Source organism: Camarhynchus parvulus, chromosome 4 (assembly GCF_901933205.1).
Source record: "Camarhynchus parvulus chromosome 4, STF_HiC, whole genome shotgun sequence".
Taxonomy (NCBI): Eukaryota; Metazoa; Chordata; class Aves; order Passeriformes; family Thraupidae; genus Camarhynchus; species Camarhynchus parvulus.
In genome coordinates this window covers 62799922-62824218 of record NC_044574.1, presented here as the reverse complement: position 1 = coordinate 62824218, position 24297 = coordinate 62799922, and the positions used below count along the sequence as shown (strand labels likewise).

Below are 24297 nucleotides of genomic sequence, written 5' to 3'. Positions count from 1 at the left end.
AAAAAATAAAAGAAGACCCATCATCCCAAGCTCTTGCCATGTTGTTTTGGGTTTTTTTCAGCTTCTCAGAAGAGAGAAATAGAGAAGCAAACCAGGCCATTACTTTCCTTTTAACAGGCTCTGAGACAGAGTGGGAACACACAAAAATTTATCCTCATCCCTTTCTGGGTAATCAATACACCTGAAGAAATGTTTGCTATCGATCCCCCGGCTCCTGTACCCTTGTGCTGGCGTCAACACCACATCCAAGGATCCTGGGTGGTGCAGTAACGGCAAATAAAAGGCAACATGTCTGTTGTGATATATTGATTACCTGGCTGCAAAACCATTGGGAAGAGTTATCCGTGGGTGCCTGTCTTTTATTGCTGTCAGAGCCACGGTGCTTTGGTTGGAAGCCCCTTTGATGCTCACATAGATCTGATCTTTAGGGCAGACAGAGCTCTGGGAATAAATACTATGGCTCATTTTAGCTGCCTGAGTATCAAACAGATTTTTTTCTGGCAGGCTTTGTTTGGAGCATGAGGAATTGTCTGTCTCCCACTGTGGAAAATCTCCTCTCCCCACACAGGAGCAGTAACAGGACTGCTGAGGCACTTGGCTGATCAGTGATGGGCTCATCACGGGGTGATGTGCACAGGGTGACAATCCAGCCTGACAATCCCTCAGCACTGGAGAGGAAGCCCCTCTCCCACTGCATCCCCACTAAAATAAATGTGGATGTGACTCCAAGGCTGCCTGGACACATGGACATGGGAAAATGAGGGACTATGCCTGAACTCAAGAATTTAAAACTGCCCTCCCTCCTCTGAGCTGGCCCCAGACATGAGAAACCAGCAGGAATGCATCCACGACTATTAGAGAACAAGAGGGCAAGAAAGTTCTCAAAAGAGGGCTTTGCCTCCACTCCCCTCTCCTGGGCTCCTCTCCCAGTAAAGCCAGTCCAGCTCTCCAGGAAGGCTGATGCAAAAGGGCCACAGCTCTTGTCTCCCACCCTGCAGAGCTTAAATACTCTCAGTAGCAAGGAGTTGTGTCTTCTCCCCTAACTGAATTTATTCTTTTTTTTAATGAAGTGAACGTTTCAGCTCCATCTCATGTAAGATGAGAGGCAGCAGCAAGCAAGGCAGAGGAGCAGAGCTGAAGAGCCCCGTGCCGCTTCTCCTGTCCCGGGTGAGCAGCCCCACAGTGCCACCTGGCTCATTTATCGGGCAGCAGCTCCAGGCAGGGCAGAGCTGCATCAGTTCCCTCCTGACTCACACACACCACTCCCCATAACGTATAAATGCATTAAAAACCCCAAAACAAGAAAACAAACCCACCCCATTCCCCTTAAAAAGCATTTTCCCACTGTCCAGCCCTGGTGCAGACAAACTTCCCCATCCCAGCCCAGGCAATTGGTTTCCTGGGCAGCACTGCCAGGACTATAAAGCTCTCTGGTGCTGCCATCCACCAGCTTTCCCCCTGCTGACCTGTGAGAGGACAGAGCTAAAGGTACCCAGGGGGCTCTCAGAGAGTTCCTGGGAGCAGCATTTCTACACTCCTAAAATAAATTAATGTTCCAGGCAGCAGGGTAAGGGCTGCCACAGGCAGTTTATGCCCTAAAATCTTACCAGGAGCAGGCTCTGTGCCTTCTCCAGGTGGGAAATGTGCTTGTTTATGGACTTGCAGCTCCCTCCAGCCTCAGAAAGCTCCTGCCACCCTGCCCCAAAAGGCACCACCAGGCAGCTGCAGGTGCCACCCCTGGGGACAAACCTCACAGGAATGACTCAAAGGCTGCTCACACAGAGGTGGGCAGCCAGGCCCATCCTGAGGTTACCTGAAACTGTTCCTCCTCTGGAGCCCTGTGGATGCACTCAGCACAATCAACCTGAGGGGCACAAAAGATGTGCCCAAATGTTTCCTGCTGAAAGATTGCTCCTGGTGGGAATATCAGTTCTCCAGGGCAGTGCTAGAGAAGAGAGAGGACTTTTTAATGCTCTTTAAAAAAAAATTTCACAAGCAGAAAAGCCATAAAATCCTGAAACTTGCTTAACAAAAGGCTGTTCCTGGATGATACAGCATTAAATTGGTGAACTTTAGGATGGTTAAAGAATATTAATATACAACCTGAGGACCACAAATGTATCTATGCACTCCTTATCTGCCCATAAATAAAGCAGCAAAGCTTGGGAAAAAAATCTGGAAGAAATCCAGCGAAATACTGTAGCTATGAGCTGCAATCCAAAGAAGATTCTGGGATAATGAATTAATTAGAATTAAATTACTGAATTTAGGTTTTTCATTTTTTTTTAATTCCTTAAGCTCAAAGCTGTCACAAAGCCTATGACACTGCAAAGCCTGGAATACTTATAAGCTGCCAAGGAGAGAACCTGTCTTTATTTTTTATGGATTAATTACGTGGTGCTGGGTAGGAGGCTTTGCTCTTGCAGGGCCACCTGCTAATCTCATTATAAAATGTCTTGTACGGAGTCAGGAGCTGTGATAAACCACCCAGTGACGCTGCACAGGCACAGGGAGTGTTTGCAGAGCTGGTGCCAGACCTGGTGACACCCAGAAGCTGCTGCTCCATCTCCCCCTTTGGTCCTCCAGCAGCTAGCCAGAACCAAAACCAGCATTTACCACACTCCTCCTCTCCCCACACACCGGCCCAGCGAGAACTTCCTTGGGTTTTGTTTGCTCTCTGATCCAGCAGAAATGGAAGAGGGGCTCTGAAAACAAAGCCACCTTTGTGGCAGCTGTCAGCAGAGTTTTATTATTGTTTCCATCCTGATGGCTGTTGAGATAAAAGGAGGAGCTCTTTCAGATCCCACAAAGGGTGTAATTTAATAAGTGATCTACGCAGTGGTGCTGAGCAAAGAACTCCAACTGTTCTTTCTCCTCCCTTCCCTCTGCAGTCAGGCCATTTGTCTCTCATCCCTCACAATTCCCAGTGTTAATTCTTGCCTGGCCAGGGAGCAAACCAGAGGTGCTGGGCAGAGCCATGTCCCCCACTGCAGGTGGTTTAATGCCTGCCTGAATCAGGAATTCTTCTGGAAAACAAAGATGATTTTCTGGAAAAAAGAAATGAAGTCTGCACACTTATTTTCCTCCTAATTAGTTATTATATCGCCTTCTTTATATATCTGTGCAATAAAAAGCTGCAGTATCTGGCCTCCTCCTGTGAGGAGGATGTCATGACCTGGATTTTTAGCATCATCCAAGACCCTTCACCCTCAGAAAGGAACCAAAAAACCACATTTCAGCCTCCTTGCAGAAAGAAGCCGAGTGCTCACAGTTCAGCTGTGCCTGTGAATTATAGGAGCAACGGCATGGAGATTTACAGCTGGAACAGCAGCATCCAGGGCTCCTGTTCTCCACCCCAATCCAAACCCCACCTGCCTTTGCCAGAACCTGGGAGAGCAGGGTGGGATCACATGGGTTCCTCTGTATGCTGCCACCTCATCGATCACCCCAGAGAAAGAGCTCCCTGAATTTCCCACCGAGTCTCCTCATTTTGGGGGTTTCACAACCCAGATTTACCTTATCCAAAGGTGCTTTTTTATCCATTAACAGATCCAGCAGCAGGGAAGCGCTGCCCACATTCCACAGCAACACTTGAGCACTGGGGAAGTTACAAAGGTTCAAACACAACTGAACTATTCTCCAGCAAACCAGCAACTGCTCCAAAAACCTGAACTCCTGAGGAGCTGCAAAGGTACCCAGGACAGAGAGCAGCTGAACACCACCATGCCAAGGCAACAGGGAGGAGCCTCCCATCCCTGCAGGACAGCTGCTGGATGTGCCAGTATTGTCAGAGATGGGTAAATTGTTCCCTGAATAAAACCAGCTACCTTGGCTCCTACTGAGCCTGGGGAGGTCCCTTGTACCCACAGACAGTGGCTGGGACCAGCTGGGCTTCAGGTGGAAGCTGCTGCCAAACCACAGAGCCTTGGAATGGTTCGGGTTGGAAGGGGGTGCCCCAATCCCCTGGCACGGGCAGGGACCCCACCCACTGCTGCAGGCTGCTCCAGGCCCTGTCCAACCTGGGGCACTTCCAGGGATCCAGGGGCAACCCCAACTTCTCTGGGCACCCTGAGCCAGGGCCTGCCCACCCTGACAGGGAGGAATGAAACAGCTCAGGATAAGGCTGGATCTCTGACTTTGCTTCCCTTGCCTCCTGCAGGGCCAGGCACATCCAGGCTCCCCACACGCTGTCCCTCAGCTCTGACAGCTCCTAAGGGATCCCCTCGGGCCACAGATGACTCCCATTCATGGAAATTTGCAGCAGGGCCGATTTTGGAATCATTCTGGGCACTGTAACACTTTGTTCTGTAAATGTTTACCCGGCACACATCAGCCTGTCCACTCCCAGCACCCCGGAGAGCAATCTGCATGGCAATGAAAGGGAAATGGAGACAGGCTCTGCTCTACAGATGCTCACAGAATTGCTCACAGAGCTTTGGATGCAGACACTGGGAAGACATCACATCATTGCCCTGATTTATCCCCTGTTGTTCCAGCCAGAGAAAATAAAACCTTAAATAATTCCATCACTTTTGATGTCCAGCCTTTTATGAATTCCAAGGGACATTTGTGGGAACGCTTCCCACTCAGCTTCTAATTTGATGGAGGTTATTTGAAACATGCTGAATTTTTCCCCCTCCCTTTACAGATAAAACAGCCCCTCCAGGAGGACGTGGAAATAAATAGCAAGCAAGGGAGATGAACGGGAGCCCTTCACTCACAAGGTAAAGACAGCGTGCAAAAAGATGGACAGAGCACACTCATGGAACCTCACAGGGAGAACCCAAATACTGCATAAATCCATGGGATTCATAATTAAGCTCCTTCAGACAGTGCACCAACAAGGTTACTCATTCTTTCCACCAAAGTTCAACAATTTGGTCAAAATGTTGGTTTCAGGCACATTTTCTGAAGCACAGCCCTCAGCACACTCAGCAGGACACCTCCTTGGGATTGAATTCAAATGTAAAGATTGATTCTGGTTTAATCTTCGGGACACACAGGAAAAGGGGAAAACCAGTAACCTGTGTTAAGCCCTCATTATCCTAGATTTGACTAAGTTATTAACATATTTAGAGAGCAACGAAGGAACATTTCAACAGAATTTTTCCCATCTGCTCTACTGGGAAGCAACAGCAATTCATTTTGAAAATATTTATAAATTTTGCCTTGCAATTACTCTGTGTTTTGGAATTATTTGTAATTGCTATTCATTTCTGTAAATATTTATTCTTAGAGATGGTGATTTGGCTATCCATTAGGAAAAAGTAATTACTTTTCCTCATTTGTGCAGCCACTCTTAAAAAGAAAATCTCTTCAGAGAGAGAATCCCAGCATGGTTTGTGTTGGAAGGGACTCTCAAGACCATCCAGTCTCCAGCCCCTGCCATGGGCAGGGACACCTTCTCTATCCCAGATTGCTCCAAGCTCCATTCAGCCTGGTCTTGGACACTTCCAGGGATGGGGCATAGAGGGAATACCAGAGGCAGCTGCTTCCCTGGTTTTGCCCCGGGTCTCATCCCTGGGGCTGGTCAGGCTCTGTCCTGTCTGCTCAGCTCAGAACTCCCAATTCACAGGCTCACCACACTGATCCCAGTGCCCTCAGAGACAGGGCAGGAGGGAAAAGCCTAACTCAGAACTGTTTGTCCTGTTCTGGTACCTCCAGTAAAGCCATCCACAATTCACACAGTCATCTGATGGAGAGTACCCTTGCCGAGTTCAGCTGGAAGAGCCCTGATTAAACAGGTTAACACCCTGGGAAGCAGAGGGATTTCTGTTTACCCTAAGCCAACACCGCAGCCCTGTGGGTGCTGAGTGTTCCCTAAGGCACTCTGGGCACTGCTGGAAGTATCCAGCAGGCTTTGGCCATGGGCACTGATGTTTGCCATCAGGGCAGTCCTGCTCCCATCCCATTTATTCCAGAGGGATGCTCTGCCAGGCTTTCCCTGCCCCTCTGACAAGCAAACAGGCTGTGAAGGGAAAGCAGTGGGAAGCATCCCACAGCCCGGGCCCTGGCTCTCTCTGCAATTCCTGTTTCCAGGCACGCTGAGCCCCTGGCAATAAGGCAGCCTGTCATCTTTGTCATCTTCCTGTCACCGCTGTCTCTGTCAGCTGCCCCCGGGGAACGGGAATCAGAAGGAAAGCACAGCTCTCACCAGCCAGCACCGCCCCCCTCCTGCCTGACAGCAAATCCCCAGCTCTGCTGGATTGTCCCCATCACAGGTGTCCCTGTCATGCAGGCAGCGATCCGGGGAGCAGGAGGGATGTGGTGACACTCCAGAGGGTGGTGGCAGGCTGGGGAATGGAGCTGTGGGTCAGTGCACAGGGCACATTTGTCCTCATCTGTACACAAGCTTTAACACTAGGTTTTGGCCACTTCATTTCTCTGCAAATAAAGGCACTGACTGAGGGCACTCTCCAGGTGTCAATCCTGACTGTCCAACAGCTACTCCACAGTACCAATCCCAGCAGCGATCACTGCCATGGGCTTCAAGGGCGGGCTGGATGAGGCCTGGCGCAACCTGGCCTAGTGGAAGGTGTCCCTGACCTTGGCAAGGGTTGGAACAAGATGAGTTTTAAAATCCCTTCCAACCCATACTATCCCAGGATTTTAGGATCTTACCTAAAGAAAAAGCTTTAGACCCTATTCCAGGAAGAACTGCAAATGAGTTCAGGCATGTAAGTATTCCCCACAAAGGCACACACCTCCTGATGTTTTCACCCATCCTCCCCAAAACCATCAGGTACTTGGCCCCAAACTGTGAGGTCACCAGAGCACCCAGAGCCCGTGGAGTGGCTGTAGAACGTGCTAAAGCAGCAGGAAAAGAGCTGCAGTATCTGAAATTCCAGTCATCTTGGGAGACCTGCCAGAGCGCTCCGGCTCGGAGCTCCCGCCTCATCTATCGGGAAGGCCTTGTCTACAAGGCAGCACCTGTAGCAGAGAAAAATCCCTGTCGGTGTTTTCCTTTCCAGAGTGCCATCCATCCTGAGCAAATGGACCTTGTTCCTACAATCCATCTGCTCTGGCTCCAGGATGTGGCAGAACACTTTGTAGATGGGGACGTGACCAAAATCATCTCCCACGGCCAAACTCCCCTGTTCCCTCAGCCACCAACACCCCCAGCCTCCCCTTCCTGGAGCAGCACAAGATCTGTGTTTGGATTTATTTATTTATTTATGTGCCAACTGCCCTTCCTGGTACACCTTGTGTGGGAGGAAGAGTGATTGGAATGACTGCTGTAATTGAGGAGCACAGTCCATTCAACTGCTTTGCTATAATCGGGAATTCTGACAAATCGTTCCTCCCCAAGCTTCTGGCTGGTAAAATGATTTAAGACATCAGGATTTCAGTCAAGCAGGGTAAGAAAGGCTTTTTTCCCCAGCCCAGAGCAATGGCCAGCACAGCCCCTCTGCACTGCTGTTTATTATACCTCATTTACTCTGATCTACAGCTAATACCGAACCCAAGTTCAAAATCTGTGAAAGTCACATTTCCCTACACAGGCCAGGCAAACTTGGCTTGTCAGAAGCACATCCTTCATCCCTATCCAGCATCATTCCATCTGGGCTATCCTTGCCTCCCTTCCCTTAAAACTTTGGGTCTTGCACTATCTCTCCTCCAGCCTACAGACCAAAAGACTTGGAGCAGGGTATTTCATGTATTTATCCTTCCTGAAGATGAAAAAGTGGCACCATTCCCTGTGCCACTTGGGTAACAGCCGGATTTCTCCAAGGCTTTTCTCCAGCCACACCAGTTCCCGCACTCTTTAACCTCCTCCCTGTAACTTTTCCAAGATTTTTGTCTATGCCACAGGGGATTTCTTACCTCTTTGTGCATCTCCATAAGCTGGCTGTGTCTGCAGCAGTGGAACTCCAGCAAACACAGAAGGACAAGGCTGCAGAGTCACGTGCTGAATTCCACAGTCCAGCTCCCTGACACAGAAGACAGCCCCGTCTCCCTCATGCATCCTCCAGCCCTGCAGGCCTATGGTGCTCAGCAATTTATATTCATCAACCACCTGACACACATTTTTATGGATTACACTTCCAGCCTGGAGCCTATTAAAACATCAACAGACAGTGCAGAAGTTATTTAAAGCTCTAAACGCCCCCTTTGTCACCACAGGTAACCAACATCCTCTAACAGTGCTTTAGCACACACACAGAGTACCCGCCCCAAAACATTTGGGATTCGTTTCAGAAGGGTGAGGATTTGGGGAATGCCTCCACTGGAAGCAGCTGCAGCAGCAGAATCTGGTCCCCTGTGTTTCCTCTCCCAGATGGCACCACAGACCTGCAGCTTCACAGCTCCTGCTTTGGCAGGGCAGTTTTTCTAACAAGCTGAATGCTGCTGTGAGAGGAAGCCAGCCCCTGGAGCTTCAGGCTATCCCCAGGATATGTTTCCATCTCCTTTGCAATAATTTTTCCTGTAGACATAAAAGCAGTCAAATAGCACAGGTAAATACCCCACCATATTAAGGAGGCCTGAAGCAAAAAGCATTCCTGGAAAAGCCACATATTTACCAACAGAATCAGGAGGAAATGGGTCCTGTGGGGAATCACAGCAATCATCCCACCACATACTGCACTGATATGTCACCATGGATTGTACAAAGCTTACATGGAAACAGAAGTTGGAATTCAGCTCCTTCACTTCCCTGAGGGGCTGATTCATCTCTGCTGATGAACAAAGACCTGAGGTGCTCAAGCTATAAAACCTGGAGTGTCTTTCCCCCGATTTGTGGATTGAAATGCATCTGAAATCTCAGAAGAATCATTCCCATGACCAGCAAGGTCAAGCCAAGTAGAATTCCTTTTCAACCTTTCAAGCACTAACTTGCTTTTTAATTTCTTTATTAAGCTATTGCAGAATCCATTTGGGCTGAAGATGGATGTCAGAGCAAAGCCATTAAACAACGCCAAGGATGCTCTGAACAACCTCCAAAGTCACCTTGAGGAGGTCACGGTGTTAATTCATCAGGAACAACATTATTTTTTATATCTGCTGATTTGCACTCTGTCACTCATTCCCACCTTCCCTGAGTTAGGGATGCACTGAGGAAAGGAATATACTGAAATCTTGAACTAGCAACTATTCTTCTGTACTTAAGAACTAATTCTGTCATTTACTCCATACAATCTATGTGAATCTGGAAAGGGAAAATGTGTGGCGAAAATGTGCTCATTTCCCACCCTGGAAGGTGAGAAACACCTCTGTTAAAAAACCAGGGGTTTAAAAACACTGTCAATTCTCAAATTCATCTTTGAGAGAAAGGACGCAGAATGAAGGGGTAAGACATGACCTTGCAGACCTTAAAATGATCCCTGCCTAAGGTCACCCTTGCTTGGCAAGGCTGATATGAGACCAACTGCTGCCTTGGGGTTATGAGTGCATGCATGGAAGTTATTTCCACATCCAAAACAAATCCCTGCCTGCCCATTCTGGCTATAATTTTATCTCACATTTCCCTGCCATCACTGACTCCTTTCACAGCTGCACTTACATCCAGATCTTCTTTCCCTCAGATTTCAAGCTGTGGAGCAGCAGCAGATTAGGGAAACAAGGCCCATCCTCGGCACAGTGCAGGGGCTGCAATTTCATCCTGAGATGGGGCTGCTCCACTTGAATCCTGCCTTTGTGCTGGGGACACCACTGGGAGCCTCTCCCAATCCCTGAATCACCCCCTTGTGTTCAGGCACAGACTGCACTTGGTGCTATCCAGATCCTCACAAATCCTAAGGCACTGGGAAGGACAACCAGGGCAGGGCTGGAGCAGGATCCACCCAGAGTTGAGTTCCCCAAATTCCACTTGGGCAGTGGTGGCACCCTTCAAGCCTGCAATTAGTATTTGCCAGGGAGATTCCCTGCAAAATAGAGTAATTTCCCATTCTCCTAAGGAAAAAGAAACATTACCCTTCTCTTTCCCCAGCCTTCAATCCCAAAGCCTGGCATATTCATGGCCATACTTTTGCTCCTGACACCTGGTTCTGCCCTCAGAGCCTTGTACAACCCAAGAAATGTAAGTACAGGAAATTAGTGGGAAAACACATCTCCTGAACCCCAGGGATCCTTTGGGACAAGAGTAACGTGTGAAAGACTCTACTTGATTTATTCTAGAGATCAAGGAATGGGGCTGAAAAAAAGCATACTGCAGAAGGGCTCAAATCCCAACAGCATTATCTAATCAAAACTTAGAATAAAGAACACACAACATCCAAAAAAACCCCTTCCCAGGGAGGCAGCTGCAGCTCTGTGGGAGATGCCAAAAATGTCGCTGTCCTTCCCTTCTTTTGTTGTTTTATTTTTTGGGGGAATATTTGGTTGTCGCTGAGGGTTTTCCGAAGGTCGCGGAGCCCCGAGGGGCAGCAGAGAAAGACTTTTCCGGAGAAGCTGGATGCTCCTTCCCGGCTTGCGGGATCGTGACGCCAGGTGGCAGCACAGCCCCACCTATGGACGGCAGCGGGGGGACTGGAAAACTGGAGAGAAAAAAGATGAAAAGGGAAAAAAGCAGCGGATGTCTTAACAGGCTGTCTGCAGGGAAAGCAGCTGTGCTGTGGGAATACCTCCAGTGGGATGCTCCAGCTTCCAGCCCCGGGCAAAAGCAGGCCAAGGTGCTAAAGGGCACAGGGGACAGGGATACATGTACAGGGATGCACACATTTGTTATTCCTCCTCAACCCCTCAAAAAGCCAAAAAACCCCTTATTTTTAACCAGAAACATACATTACTGTAAATTTCAAATAATGCCATGAACTGGGATTTGGGATCTAAAGTTAAAACATCAGCCAGGCTGAGGAGCAGATTTTGGATTGGCTTAGGCCTTTTAAATTGCCTTTTAAAAGCAAAAGAGCAGAGCACACTTTCTGAGCAAAGCCATCCTTTGAATCAGAGAGTGAGAAGCCAAGGGGATGCTGGGAAAGAGAGATATTTCCCAGCCCAGAAATGCCCAGAAGTGAAGTGGAAAGGGTATTCCAGTCCGCATGTGAGCCAGGAGGGGCTGGCTGCAAGTTCAGCAAGCTCCAGGGTGAAACTAAGCAGCATTTTCTTTCTGTGGTACAACCAGAAAGCCACCAGCTAAACCACAGAATCAATCATGGAATTACTGAACAGTTTGGGTGGGAAGAAACCATACAGCCCATCTGATTCCAACCCCTTCCATTACACCAAGTTGCTCCAAGCCCCATCCAACCTGGCCTTGGACACCTCCATGTTCTCCTGGCCAACTTTCCCTTCACCTTTCTGGTTTTGCCTCCCAGAATAGTTATTTGGCTAAAACCCCTTCCCTGGCCCTTTTCCACACTCCTTGCTGTGTAACCTCAGCTCCTCCCAGCCTTTGTCTATCCTCTGTGGGACAGAACAAGCTAGGAATTGTCTTTTCCTTCCCTGAAATCCAGTGCCAACAAACCCAGGGGTTCAGGGATGCTGAGAGCAAAGAGCAGCACTCCAACAACTGAGATCTGGAACAGCCTGTCCAGAGAGGGGCTGGGGAGACTCCTTCCTTGGGGATATTCAAACCCATCTGGACATGATGCCCTGGAGAAGGCAATTCCTGCAAGCAGGGATTTTTCTGGAGTAGGTTGTGTCTTCATATTTCTCACAGAGTGAGGCAAAGCATTAGGAGAAAAATACAAATAAAGGCAGAGAGGAGAGTGAGGGGGCAGCAATGCTTCAGCAGCTATGGGAATATTGATGTTCAGCTCAACTGAACTTCCCCAAAAATGTCAGTAAGAGCTGTTCTGGCTCGCATGACTGGTCCCTTGCCATAGATAATGATCTCTCACACCACACCTGACATACCTTTCCATGGGTCCAGCCCTGAGAAGCAATTGTTCTCTGCCAGGAAGTTCCTGAACCATGCACACTCAGGAGACTGAAGAAACTCCCTTGGCACCCAGACTGTCCCTGAACACTGAAGGGGAGCTACAACCTGGCCTCCATTTTACACAGACCATGGTGGTTCAGGTAATTCTGCCTCAAATATAGCTCAGTTTGTAGGCTTAGGCTTGAGAAATCAGCCTTCAAGAGTGATCAGAATTATACACTGCTTAAATCCCTCCAGCCTGAACACTGATATTTTAACTTGGCCTGGACATCTACCCTCTGGTTGCCACCACACAGCTCCTTTATTCCCCACTCCCAAAACTGGGATGTAGACCATGTTCCCAGTCTTGGTGTGACAAAAAGGACCTCTCATCCCAGCATCCCCACCTTGAGGGCTCCTGCATGGCACAGGGCAGCTGCCTTCTCCTGCATCCCAGCCAGGAGCAAAGAGGGCAGGAGATGAGGAGCCCCTACACAGAACATCATCCAACACCAACCAGCAAGTGGTGGGAATAGTCTTTCCTCTGTCCTGGAAAAGGATGGGGAAAACTCAGAGCACTGAAGACAGCCACTAAATAGCCTGGCCAGAGAAAGCCTACAGGGTCACCTTTTGGGCAGGGCAATGACCTGAAAAAGGTGCAAGGACACAGCAGGAGCATGAGACAGAAGTGACACAGCATGGGAGGACAGTCCTGACATGAGCTCCTAAGACATTCCACTAACAAATTCCTCATGCCATAGGATGGATAAATAAAGGAGAAGGCCACACTCTTGCCCTTCCTCCCCCACCCCTCAAGAATTCCCTCTGTGTTTTCTCTCTGCCAGCACACTGAGGCATGCCCTCATCAGGGAAGCCACCTAGGTGGATGTGTGGTAACTCCTATGACACAAGGAAGAGTGTCCAGCTTTCCCAACCTTTCCTCCACACCCAGGAACCATCCATAACAATACATCTGGTGAAATGGTTTGGGTCTGTGGGACATTCCCTGAACATGAAGAAACTATCTAAGAAAGTAGTAGCAGGAAAGTTGGTCACAGGTCTGGGAATGATAACCTGCCCTGAAGTAGCTCTTACATTATTTGGTCAGCAATGACAATTTGTTACTTCTGAAAAGTTGTTTTACCTATAATGTCACTTTAACCCTCTTAACTAAAAGCTTTTTTTACACATCCCCCTCCCCCTCAATTTGATACAGCAATCCCATCGGGCTCCCATAGATAGACTGGAGTGTTTGCTATTGTTACCTTGAGATGCTCTTCTCTTTACATCCACTAAAACACACAAAAAGAAAAATAAAATTAAAGAAGCTGATGAATCTTTCAGGAACCCCAAGTGTCACGCACAGGTGAGGATTCATTTGCCTTTTTGGGAAAAGCATGGAGTCACAGAGTCCTGCCCCTCATTACATGCCATTCCTCACCCCCTGGGTTCTTCACTGCTCCATCTGCTGTTGTGAGGCTGCTCTGAAAGAGACAAACAAACAGGGAATGACCTGGGGTTTATTCCCTTGGGGTTATTTTTAACCTGGATCTTCTCACCGTGTTCGTTTGTGGTGCAGCTCCACACAAAGGAGATCTGTCTGCAAAAACCAGGGGCCACTTGCAGTCCACAGCAGGAGAGGTGACCAGTGGGAACAAGTCCTTAAAATAGAATGAATGGATGAAGCTCTTGTACCTGGAGTAATACAAGGAATGGGATCCAGGGAATAAACTATTCCCCTTGCTGTGCCCAACCATCAGTCACACTCCAAGTTCTTATCATTTCATCTAAAAAAGCAAATTCCAGCCTTTTTTTCTAGTAAAAGCAATGCAGATTTTAATCATGCGTCTCCTTGTCACGCTTTTCTCAGAGCCACCAAAAGACCCAGCACTGCACCTTTTCCCAGACCAGAGGCTGCAGAGCCAAAAAGAACAACGAAAAAGCTAAATAAACATTTCTTTCATCAAGAAGCTTATGGGTGGGGCCTGAAGCGTTGAAAGGTCTTATCTGCAGTGAAATTCAATGTCCAAACTTGTATCTCAGCTTGGAAACGCTCCCTGGGGCGAGGTCACCTCCACCCAAGAGCCAACAGAGCCCAGGGAGGACATCCAGGACACACAGGAGCTTTCCAGACCAGCAGAGCTGGGATGGAGCTACTGGAACAGCTTCTAGCAGAGTTAGGGCGTCCCCAGGTGAGTTACCCTGGAAAGCAGAGCCAGGAGGGCAGCGAAATGCCAAGGGGGCTTTGGGAAAGTGGCAAACCAACACATAGCAAGCCCAGAAACTAACACACGGTAAAAATGCTGCTGAGAAACGGTGCTGTACCAAAAAGGGAAAACAGAAACATTCAGAAAAAGATGCATAAATGCTTAAAAAAGCCGGGCACAACAGAGTAGAACCTCTTACAAAAACAGGCACATGTGTTAATTCCTTACAGAACTCTGTTTTCTCTACATATATATTTGCTGTCTCTACTAAGTTTTCCTCAGTGGGCATCTCCTGGAGCTGAAAACTCCTATCCTCGCCATAAATCTCACAGAAGCAGAAATTAGGAATTTATTCCAAGTCTCTATCTGAGATTATCACCTATCTGCTGCTTCATTTCAAGAAGCAAAGAGTTGTTTGTGTTTAGAATGGGAACAATTCCTTCCCACTAGGCTGTCACAGGAATTCAGTGCATCTTTTTACAAAGCTTGGAAAATGACTAGGTGAGCTTTGAAGAGCACAAATAACACAGAGACATCCCAGAGGATGCTGAACATCCCTATGCCCATTGAAGCTCATCATTCTACCCCCTACTCCAATAGTAAATTGCAGAACAGGAATTTCCAAGCTTTCCCTAAATACTGTTCAGCCTTCCATCCCCTCAATCTATGAGGAACACAGTTTTTTCTATCTAATTTTTGTTTCATTACAGGGTAACCAGGACTGCCCAGCACAGTGCGCTCCTTCATTTTGCAGTGAAAGGAGACTGGGCATTTGCTGGCTTCTGTTTGAAAAAACACACACATACCCTTACATAAATCAGGTTTGTAGCTTTCAAAAGGTGTGATGTTCATTAAGATAAGTAAGGCCCAACTGTGGTACTTCCCAATTCGTGGCAGAGCACTGTCTTGGAAGATGAACTCAGTTTCCTTTAAGTGTCTTCTCTGTTCAATGCCTGATAACTAATATTGATCAGAGGGGCAACTAAAACCTCAGTCCTGACACTGTGATGCACTCTGGAGATACACATGTATTTTTACACCCTTCCTTTAACATTCCTTCAGCCATCTGGCTGATTTCAACACTGGCTGGGCACCAACAGCAATCACTGCTCCATTCTGTCTCTGAAACACAGGAACAATTTGCTTGCTGTGGCAAAGAGGGGATTGAAATAACCACAGCAACAGCTTGTGCCTGAACTTAGAAGGAAGTTGAAACACAACAGGTATTTCTAGACATGAGGTGGATCAGGCTCATGAGGAATTTGGCAATACAATGAACCCAGCAACTGCCTCTTCCTGCAAAAGGATTGCAGCATGTTTGTACCTACAGAGACTACTCAAGAAACCAATCCATCACCTCAGCTAACATCACTGTGAAAAACCTTTCAGCTCTGCTTTTCAAGTGAAGAGTTTACCAAGTACAGGAAAACAACCAAACAGAAACCACTGTGCCAGCTATGTCCGCCAACCTCAAAAAATTTGAATTGCTTTTAAGAAACGTAATTAACCATTTTCTCTTTCAATTCAAAGCTCCTACAGGAAATGGACCTACTCTCACAAAAACCAGCAATATTTTTGATTTCAAATATATATCATGCACCACAATAAACACTGAAAAGTTGTGTGTACCCCAGTAAGCATCCACTTTTAAGTACACACACACACAGTGGGTACTTGGAGACAACCAGCATCCAGCTGAACAAAAATATACTTCCAACAACAGAATTTCTCTATTAAATCCATGTTTATTGCTTAAGTTTTATCACAGTGGAGATTAAATTATGCTTAATCATCCGGTCAGTGCTTTTGTACCTTCTTTAATGCCAAAAAACCCCCACATTTTAAACCAAGTCATTCATACACTCGAAGTCTTCTCACCATCCAACCATTCATCGCCTCTGTGTGCTCCTGTAGTTGCCACGGGCTGCAAGATTGTAAAAAGGTCTAGCTAAGAGGCTTATATTTATAATACCATTTTTGTGTTCAAGTATTCAGAGAGCAGCACGAGGAGCTGCCCTGCGTATTAGAAACAAGTCTGCACTGTTATTTATTGCTGTAGGACCGAGGCTCCTGATGGAATGGTGATGAAATTTTGCATCACTGTGTATGAAGATGAGCTCAGCATCCCGTCATCATCCCAACTCCTCCCATGTTAGTGAGCGACACAAGGCAAAACCTCTGGACTTCCCTCCTTTCCCTCTCAGCCACGGGACCTCAAACTACAAATAAATAAAGCGTACACTCACAACGTGTGTAGTGCAAATTCCAAGTAAACAGAATGACACAGAAATAAAACTCAGAGTTGCCAACTTTGGTTCAGCAGGGCAGCAAAGATCCCGCGCCCGGCATTCCTGCCCCGGGAGCGCGGGGTCCCGTGTCGGCGACAATGATTGAAGGGGGCTGCTGGGGGCAGGGGGACACGGGGCCACCTCCACAGCCAGGTGACCAGGCCTCACCCCACACATGCCACCAGCCCCAGGCAGGACGGCCGGACACAGCCCGCGGTGCGGAATTCCTATTGGCAACTAGGTGGAACATGGATTGCGTGGCCCAGACTAATAGAAGGTAATGTTTCTGTTTCTCCAGAGACAACTGTTGAAAGAGAACATCTACAACATTGCGATTCAGAAAGAACTTAATGAGAATTAACAGCAAAGACATTCAACTCTGGGGGACTGCTGTGTGGGGGTCATTCCCTTTAAACAAACCCCAAGGAGTGGTTCGAGTCTTGCACAGCTCTGGGCCATCACAAAACCTTCTGCACTAAGCACAGAGCTAGATTTTTATAAGTTTTTTGTTTTCTTTTTTGTTGCTGTTGTTTCACTTATTTTTCTTAATTATGCGAATCTACTTCCCACACAGCTGTATTTGGTACTGAAATAAGACTCCCTAATATTTTTGTGGCATAAATTCTGTATGCAGAGAAAGGCGACAACATTTTGTCTCAGTTAAAGTTAGGACACACTGCAGACTTACTCAGGACCCTTTTCTCCAAAGTACTGGTAGCAAGCAGAAGAGTCATGCAGCTTTATCAGTAAAACGAGTACATATTTTTGCCATTTTTCTTCAGTGCTCTTTAAGATTATTCCTTTTTTTTAACGTTTGTTTTCTCAGTCCACAACTTGCTATTTCTCGCATAAAGACTGGGGGAAATCACCTGTGTTTTAAACAGCATTCTTACACAACAGGTTGAACCTTCCACAAAGGAAACACAACTAGCACTAGAGAGTTCTCTCAGCTAAAAGGATGGAGACGTTAAAATAATAAAAAAATAAAAGGAGAACACCTCTGCAAATAAAAAGAAACCTCTCCTCGTTTGGGACACACACACTGAGCTTTTAAAAGCTGAAAATTCATAAATACGGTCATTGTGTAGAACTTTAGAGAATTAAGGCTTCTAAAAACTTCAGTGCCAAAATAACCTCTCTGCATATCAGTATTAAGAAGAAAATATTTTCCATTTTAGGTTGTGCTTGCCTTTTTTTTTGTTTTGTTTTTTAAAGACTTCTCTTAGTTCCGTAGAATTTTGTCACATAATATTACATACTGAAGGGGAGTGTTAGAACTGCTTATTGAGGTTTTAAGTAGTTGTTAGACTAAGTTACAGCGATAAAATTCGATTACTGATCTGATTCATTACTACTTTACAGGGGGCTGTTGGCTCATTTCACCTTTTTTTCATGCTTAATGTGGCCATTCCTTCTATACTTGCCATTGGGGATCCCGTTCTGGTAGTGTCCATTAACAGCGCTATGTTTCTCATTGGACCAGAGATGTTTGCTCTGCTTGCAGATTAACTTTGCCATCCTGGCCAAAACATAGTAAAGTAAGGCAGCACCCACTAGTAGGACCAAGGCAATATCCAGTAAGAAATACTGAAAGAGGGAGATGCTGTAAACAGCAGCACGCAGGTGCTGGGCTCCGTTGTGGCGCAGGATGTAGTTGATCCAGTACACAGTCCGGTTCACCGGGTGGCCAGGCTGGTCCTTGTGGATCTCCGAGAGCCGCCGCGCCCGCTGCCGGTAGCTGGGGGGAGGGAAGCAAACAAGGAAGAAAGGAAAAGCTGTCATCAAAAGCTGTCATCTCATTGTGCTACTGAATCACCAGAGAAATGCACAACAGAGAGAAACCTGGGGTTGATTTTGCAATAAACCATTTCCACCCGGGTCCGGAGTTTCGCCCAAAACTTTTGGTTTTTCACCCTTGGCAGCTGATCTTGCCAATTTCTTCCTCTCCTGTCTGCAGCTTATTTACACAGGACTTGCCTTCACACCAAGGATAATTGCACAAGGGGAAGGTGATGCAACTGATGTTATCGAGGTCGCTATCAACATTCCCCCTCTCTGCTGCTTGCTCCTGACAGCAATCTCCTTTCCCAGAAAGACTCAGCTGCCATCAAAGCAAGAAGCATCAATAGCACCACGCTCCAAAATTAGGGTTAGCCCAATACAATATACTGCCAGATAACCCCTCACTCATTTTTATCTGGATATGAATGGTATTATGAGCCAGAACATGAAAATAACACTAAGTATAATTTTTTTAATAATAAAATCACAGAACTTAGAGTCACTCTTCCTGAATATCTCCCAATTTTAGCTAAAACCCAAACCATGTACATGTATCTTGCTCCAGGCAGCACCACAGCCCAACTGCTCGTGTGGAGTAATCAAAACAGACACAAAGGGACCTTGGTCTGCAACACGGAATAAGTTGGGACAGGTTTGTTTCCATAACCTCTGTGCCCTCCACATGGCAACTGCTACAAAGAGCAACCAAGACAATTGAGTTTTGGTGCTGAGCAACTAGCCCAGCACCCACACAGAAACTTCAGCTGTTGGGTAATCCTGGGAAATAGGACAGACACCCAGACTTGCCTCAACTGTACACACAAATAATAAAAGGCAGTTTTTTTCCACTGCACAACAGTTTCCAATCCATTCACACACAAACAATGGCTCATTCCATACCTGGGGTCATTAATAACTTTTACTAGGGCTTCATAGAGCTCACTCTCAGTCATGGTCTTCCAGTTGAGCAGAATTCCCATCCCTTTGGCCTGCACACGGGTCATGGTGTCGTAATGGTCACCGAAGAGGGGGATGCCCACCACCGGCACCCCGTGGTACATGGTCTCAAAAATGCTGTTCAAGCCTCCGTGACTGAGGAAAGCTTTGATGTTAGAGTGACCTGGAACCACAAGAGCCACGAAGGTTACAAATGCACTTCTATCTCCTGTTGTTGAAGCACCTGGGTACAACAAATTGATCACCATGCTTCTATAACTGCAACTCAGGCAGGTTAAAATTACTGCAGCTTGTTCTGAAGTTCTACCTAAACCCACTCTGCTGAAATTCCTCATGCATTAAATCATTTCCTTACACACTGAGAGAGAGAACAGCCAAAGTAAAGAAAGAAAATTCTCATGTGTATGAGTAGTGTAAAATGATTAATGGAGTAATTCATATGCATTGCCTGCTCCTGAGGAGCTGCAGGTGGTGACTCCAGCAGGTCCAGCAGTACACTTGAACAAGGGGGAGCACACTTTTTTATGGAATATAATTTTTTTTTAATGACAGGACAACTGAAGTCACACTCTGCCTAAAGTTTCACATGCCTTACTTGAGCTTAGCAAGACCTGACAATCACAGCAACAGCCTCGTGTAATGGAAAAAGCAGCCTGGCTGCCTCAGAGCAACCCTGTAACCAAAACAAATCTACCTGCTCTAGGAACATCTGTCTACTCACTACCTTCTCCAGCTCATAGACACACTGATGCTTAATGCACTCATCAGCTCCCATCAGAGCTGCTTTGGGAACACACAGACATCCCAGTCTCCCAGAAGCAGTCAAATATTCAGTGGCCTCTCAGATCTGCAAGGGGCTCAGGCACCCTTTGACAGGGAAGACAAAGAAAAATAAAATACCAAGTTTCATTTCCCCCTGAGAACCTGAAGCACCTCAGTTCAACATAAAGGTTATCAGCTTGCATCACATACCCAGGTTCTGGTAGAGCTTTCTTGTCTTGATAAAACAGTATTCACAGACTCCTGAAACTTACTCTGATGCTCAGTTTCATGACTCCTCCTTGAACAGTGCTTGAACTTAGGGAAAGCATGTAATTTGTATCAGAGAAAGACAATTAACAGAGAGGTGTTCAGTTCTCTCTTCAGATGCTAATTTCATATTCTTGCTCCATGACTGCCATGACAGAAATTATCCTGGCTTTATAATAACTGCTAATTCAGTAGAGTATTTTTGGAAGAACAAACTGAACTCAAGAGAGAATAAGCAATAAATAATGGAAACAGATACTCACCAAGGAGGTCATTTTGTGGCAACCATTCGATCAGCTTGGTATTGTTGCCTAAATTCCTTGGTTTGTTTCCTGAAAACCTAAACCAGCAACATGAAATGGAAATAGTTATCAAACCCTCCCAAGTAACTACTAAAGGATGGGCTTGTTTTGTTCATTAGAGAGGACTAGAACTGCAACTTCAGAAAGAACCAGCTACACTTTCCCAATGAAGTAAAACATACATTGTTGGAACTCTGGTTACTGAACAAAGAATCCACAACACATCTTGGCAACTGGCTTGTACTTCTGTACGTTGAAAAAACTCTAAATTATTTATGCTATGTTATATAAAAGCAATTAATTATGTTACTGGTTTGTCCTCCCTAACTAGAAGGGCATAAAAAATTACAAAAATCCCTTGATTTGACACATCATGACATTAAGACTGCCAAGTAGTACTCACTACTTTTCTGTCCAACACACAGGTCCATGATCTAAGGAACAAAACCAAACCCCAAATCCCCAAAAACTCCAAGTTACATTTGACTGATCTATAAACACCTAAATTTTAATAGAAGGCTTTAAATGAAATTGTTGGGTTGGCATTAAAAAAAGCCGTCCTTATGAAAAATCCTCCAGATTTATTTACTACAAACAGGGATGCTTCCTAAAGAAGCATATTCCAGGGAAAACATAGTAAAAGGACAGAAGAACAGTAGTAAGATAAATTGGGATTATTAATTAGAAGCCAAGCAGTGTTGTGGGATTCATAATAAAACAATGGCTCTACTCCAAACAAAAACTGATGTTACCTTCACTACCACAGATTCTGTGCCAGAGCCTGAAAAAATTCCATTTTTCCTGCTCATTAGTGGGATTTGATCCTTGAACTACAGACAGCAGCAAGGACATTCCTTAAAATATTGTGGAGAGCAGGCCACCAAAACTATGAATACAACTCCAAGAGTGTGGCAGGGTTGTGAGACACCTACACGAAGTGTAAGACACTGAATATTTGAAAAAAAAAGAAACAGTTCACATGAATTCCACCAAATTATATCAGCGATGCTTGACACCAAGCAGAGCTGACTAAACAGTTTTTGGATTTTTACAGGGAGTTGTGAGCACCACTCAAGATGTTTTTAGAACTAAGAACGCTTCTTACTGACTCTGACTTCTGAAAATTTCTCTTCCTTCAATTTCTCACAGAGAACAAGCAAGTGGGAAAATCAATAATGAAAGGCTGTGTTTACACATGAAAGAGGAAAAGGGCCTAAAAGAGTGAGAGAAAAGGGGAAAAAGAAAGAAAATGGAGGCTTTTCATCATCAGGATTCATTCTTGAGCCCTGGGGTAGTTCCTTCATCAAAAATAGAGACAGTATGTCCTAAACATTATAATCTTCGCTTGTTTTCACTGTCCCTAATCCTTCCAAGGACAGAAACTCAGCCTAGGAGTGTAACCACGCCTTATTCTGCCATGACAGTAACTGCTTCCCCTTGTTACCAGGATATTGCAGTACTTTCATGTTTTTCAGGAGTGTCACATGGCCTGCGCCACCCAGGCAGCCTCAACTCCAGCAGGAAACACGCACTCTCCAAACCACCCTAAGTTGCTCCAACAGTGCCTTTACCTCCAGATGACCCTCTGGGGCAGCCTTGCCAGGGCGTGTGCCAACTTATTGGCGATGTCTTCTGACAGATACTTGACTCCAGCGCCGAAGGAGACGAGGACAAAGCCGTTCTCGTGAGCGCCGCCCACCCACGCCTGCAGATCCTGTGGAAAATAAAGTTCACACTGAGCACTGCAGGCAAAGCACAGGAACAGTAAGGAAACGTGGCTGTGAATGAGCAGTTGGTGGTGCATTTGATGCTTCAGAAGCCAAGGTTCACAAATCCCAAACATCCTAGAAGTCACCAGGAACAATGGCTCGAGATTCAGAATCCAGAGCAGAGGCCACGAAAAGCAAAACCCTTCCATGTTTGTTTTAGCTGCACTATTAACCACCAGCGGCTTCAGACAATTTATCCCTCCTTAAATGAGCAGTTGACACACATTCACAAGTTACCAGGCTGCATTTTAACTCAGCAAGGCATAAATAGATCCATCTCATAGTACGAGCTTGGAAGCCCTGCACAGGAGAAGTGTGAATCAAGCCCAGGACTCAGCTGTGTCATTTCCAGCCTTCAGCAATGGGAAAGTGCTTCAAAAGCCTCGTTTTGCTTTCATTTATATAAAAAGAATAAACACAACTTGAAAGAAGCCAGAGCTTCTAAAGACACTGTCAGTTCCTACTGCACAAGGAGTAAAGAAAACATATCTTTTACTTTTTAAAGCATAGATTTAAATTCTGGGTTTTTCCTAACGCATATCAGTCGGAAGAAGAATATCTCAGGATATGGTTTAATTCTGGTCTCATCAAGTTTAAGCACAAGCCTGCTCAACATCAGTGCAGCAAGAGGAAATGAGCAAAGAGAAAATGAAGAGCCTTGCTCACAATGTGCCTCTTGTCCTGGTAATAAATAGGAGGGCAGACAGTAATGGAGTAACGCCGTGCTGTCGTATCCCAGCACAAAATCCAGCGCACTGCACCGGGGGCTGTGCACTGCTCTCTGCTCTAAAGCACAAAAAATTCCATTTTCTTTATAATCCAGAGCTTGTCCTTCTCCAGTGCACTCTTTTCCTTTTTTTTATTCATGTGGAGGGAGAGGGAAAAGGCAAAGGAGGGCAAGTGGCTCTGACCTGCCTCAAAGCTGAATCATTTATTAGGGCCTGAACTTCTGACACCAAAGTTTCCAAGTGGTTTTGTGATTTATTTAAAGCTCGTCCTTGAATCTTACTTCAGGACCTAAGGCACACTGCAAATGTCATTATATTACAGTCACTGTAGTGCTTCAGCTAGTTACATCTTGAAGTCTTTCCCATCAGCTGTTTAGAGCTAAAGAGAAAAGAACTTTTTGTGGGCTCTAGGACAAACCATCCTGAAAAGCTCAATATTCACAGGTCCTGGCCTTCACAGGGCACTCACCCAGCCAAAGCCAAAGGTGAATGGGACAAAGGACCTGGTGTCAAAAAGCTCCAAGTGCTTCCTGCTTTCTGCACTTGAGCCTTCATTGGTTTGACCTTTGGCAATGCCAGGTCCCTCAGAGCAGAGGGAAAGTCTAAATAAACTGGACATGGACTGCTTACACAGGGCCTGATAGGATGAACCCAGAAATGCCAGGTGCCTGGAAACTGGTGTGGAGTGGGCGAGGAAACACAAAAAATAGCAGGTGTCACTTGTGCTTTTATAGAGGAAAATCCATGGGGCCGTCTACTCAGCCTCAATTTGATCCCTGGAAAACAATGGAAAAGAATCCTGGACTGTCCTGGCATCAGAAGGTCCTACCTGTGACTACCTCTCCTTGGCCAGACACTTGATTCCTGCTGCTGGAGAGGAGCCTGTTCTGAGAAGTGGCTCCCAATGCCACTGCTCCTCTGTGCTTTATGAGAAACTCTGGGAGACTTCACAGATCCCATGTATTCACACAGTAACAATTACACTTCATTACAGAAGCATAGAGGAAGTATAAATATTTCCCTGTGATGGAATTTCCAAAATAGCATTCAAAAAAATCCCCATGTATAATAAAAAATAGCTGCTAAGTACTTATAATTTTATGTAGAAGAACAAAAATCTTTTAAAAAGGAATTTTGTCACCTACAGACTTTTGCATTTTGCTGTGCAACAGGAAAGCAATCTGCTCTGTGTTATTATGGTGGTTTCATAGCCAAGCCTCTGTAATCCTTCCCTTTGAAGGTAATCCCAGTGCTTCAGTGGAACACCACATGGACAAAGGTGAATTTAAAATCTTGACAAGACTGGTCTTGGCAAGACAAGATCCTACCATCAGGCCGAAAGCATGGGATTTGTTTGTCATATAAAATGGGATTACATTAAAAAAAAACAAGCTGGAATACTGAAAATAAAATAGTTTCTATCAACAGAACCTTA

The 24297-nt window shown here is 46.0% G+C and overlaps 1 protein-coding gene across 3 annotated transcripts in view; it reads right to left on the bottom strand.

The window, feature by feature from the left end:
- Positions 1-15732: 15732 nt before the first annotated feature.
- The window catches only part of UGT8 (UDP glycosyltransferase 8), a 35206-nt gene continuing 26641 nt past the window's right edge, over positions 15733-24297 (bottom strand). For all 3 annotated transcript variants that reach the window (XM_030946967.1, XM_030946969.1, XM_030946968.1), the window contains exons 3-6: positions 21937-22079; positions 20327-20403; positions 18978-19197; positions 15733-18033 (exon numbers count right to left, since the gene is read on the bottom strand). In XM_030946967.1, the coding sequence (XP_030802827.1) occupies positions 17670-18033; positions 18978-19197; positions 20327-20403; positions 21937-22079 (804 nt within the window). In that variant the 3' untranslated portion in view covers positions 15733-17669. The remainder of the gene's footprint in view (positions 18034-18977; positions 19198-20326; positions 20404-21936; positions 22080-24297) is intronic.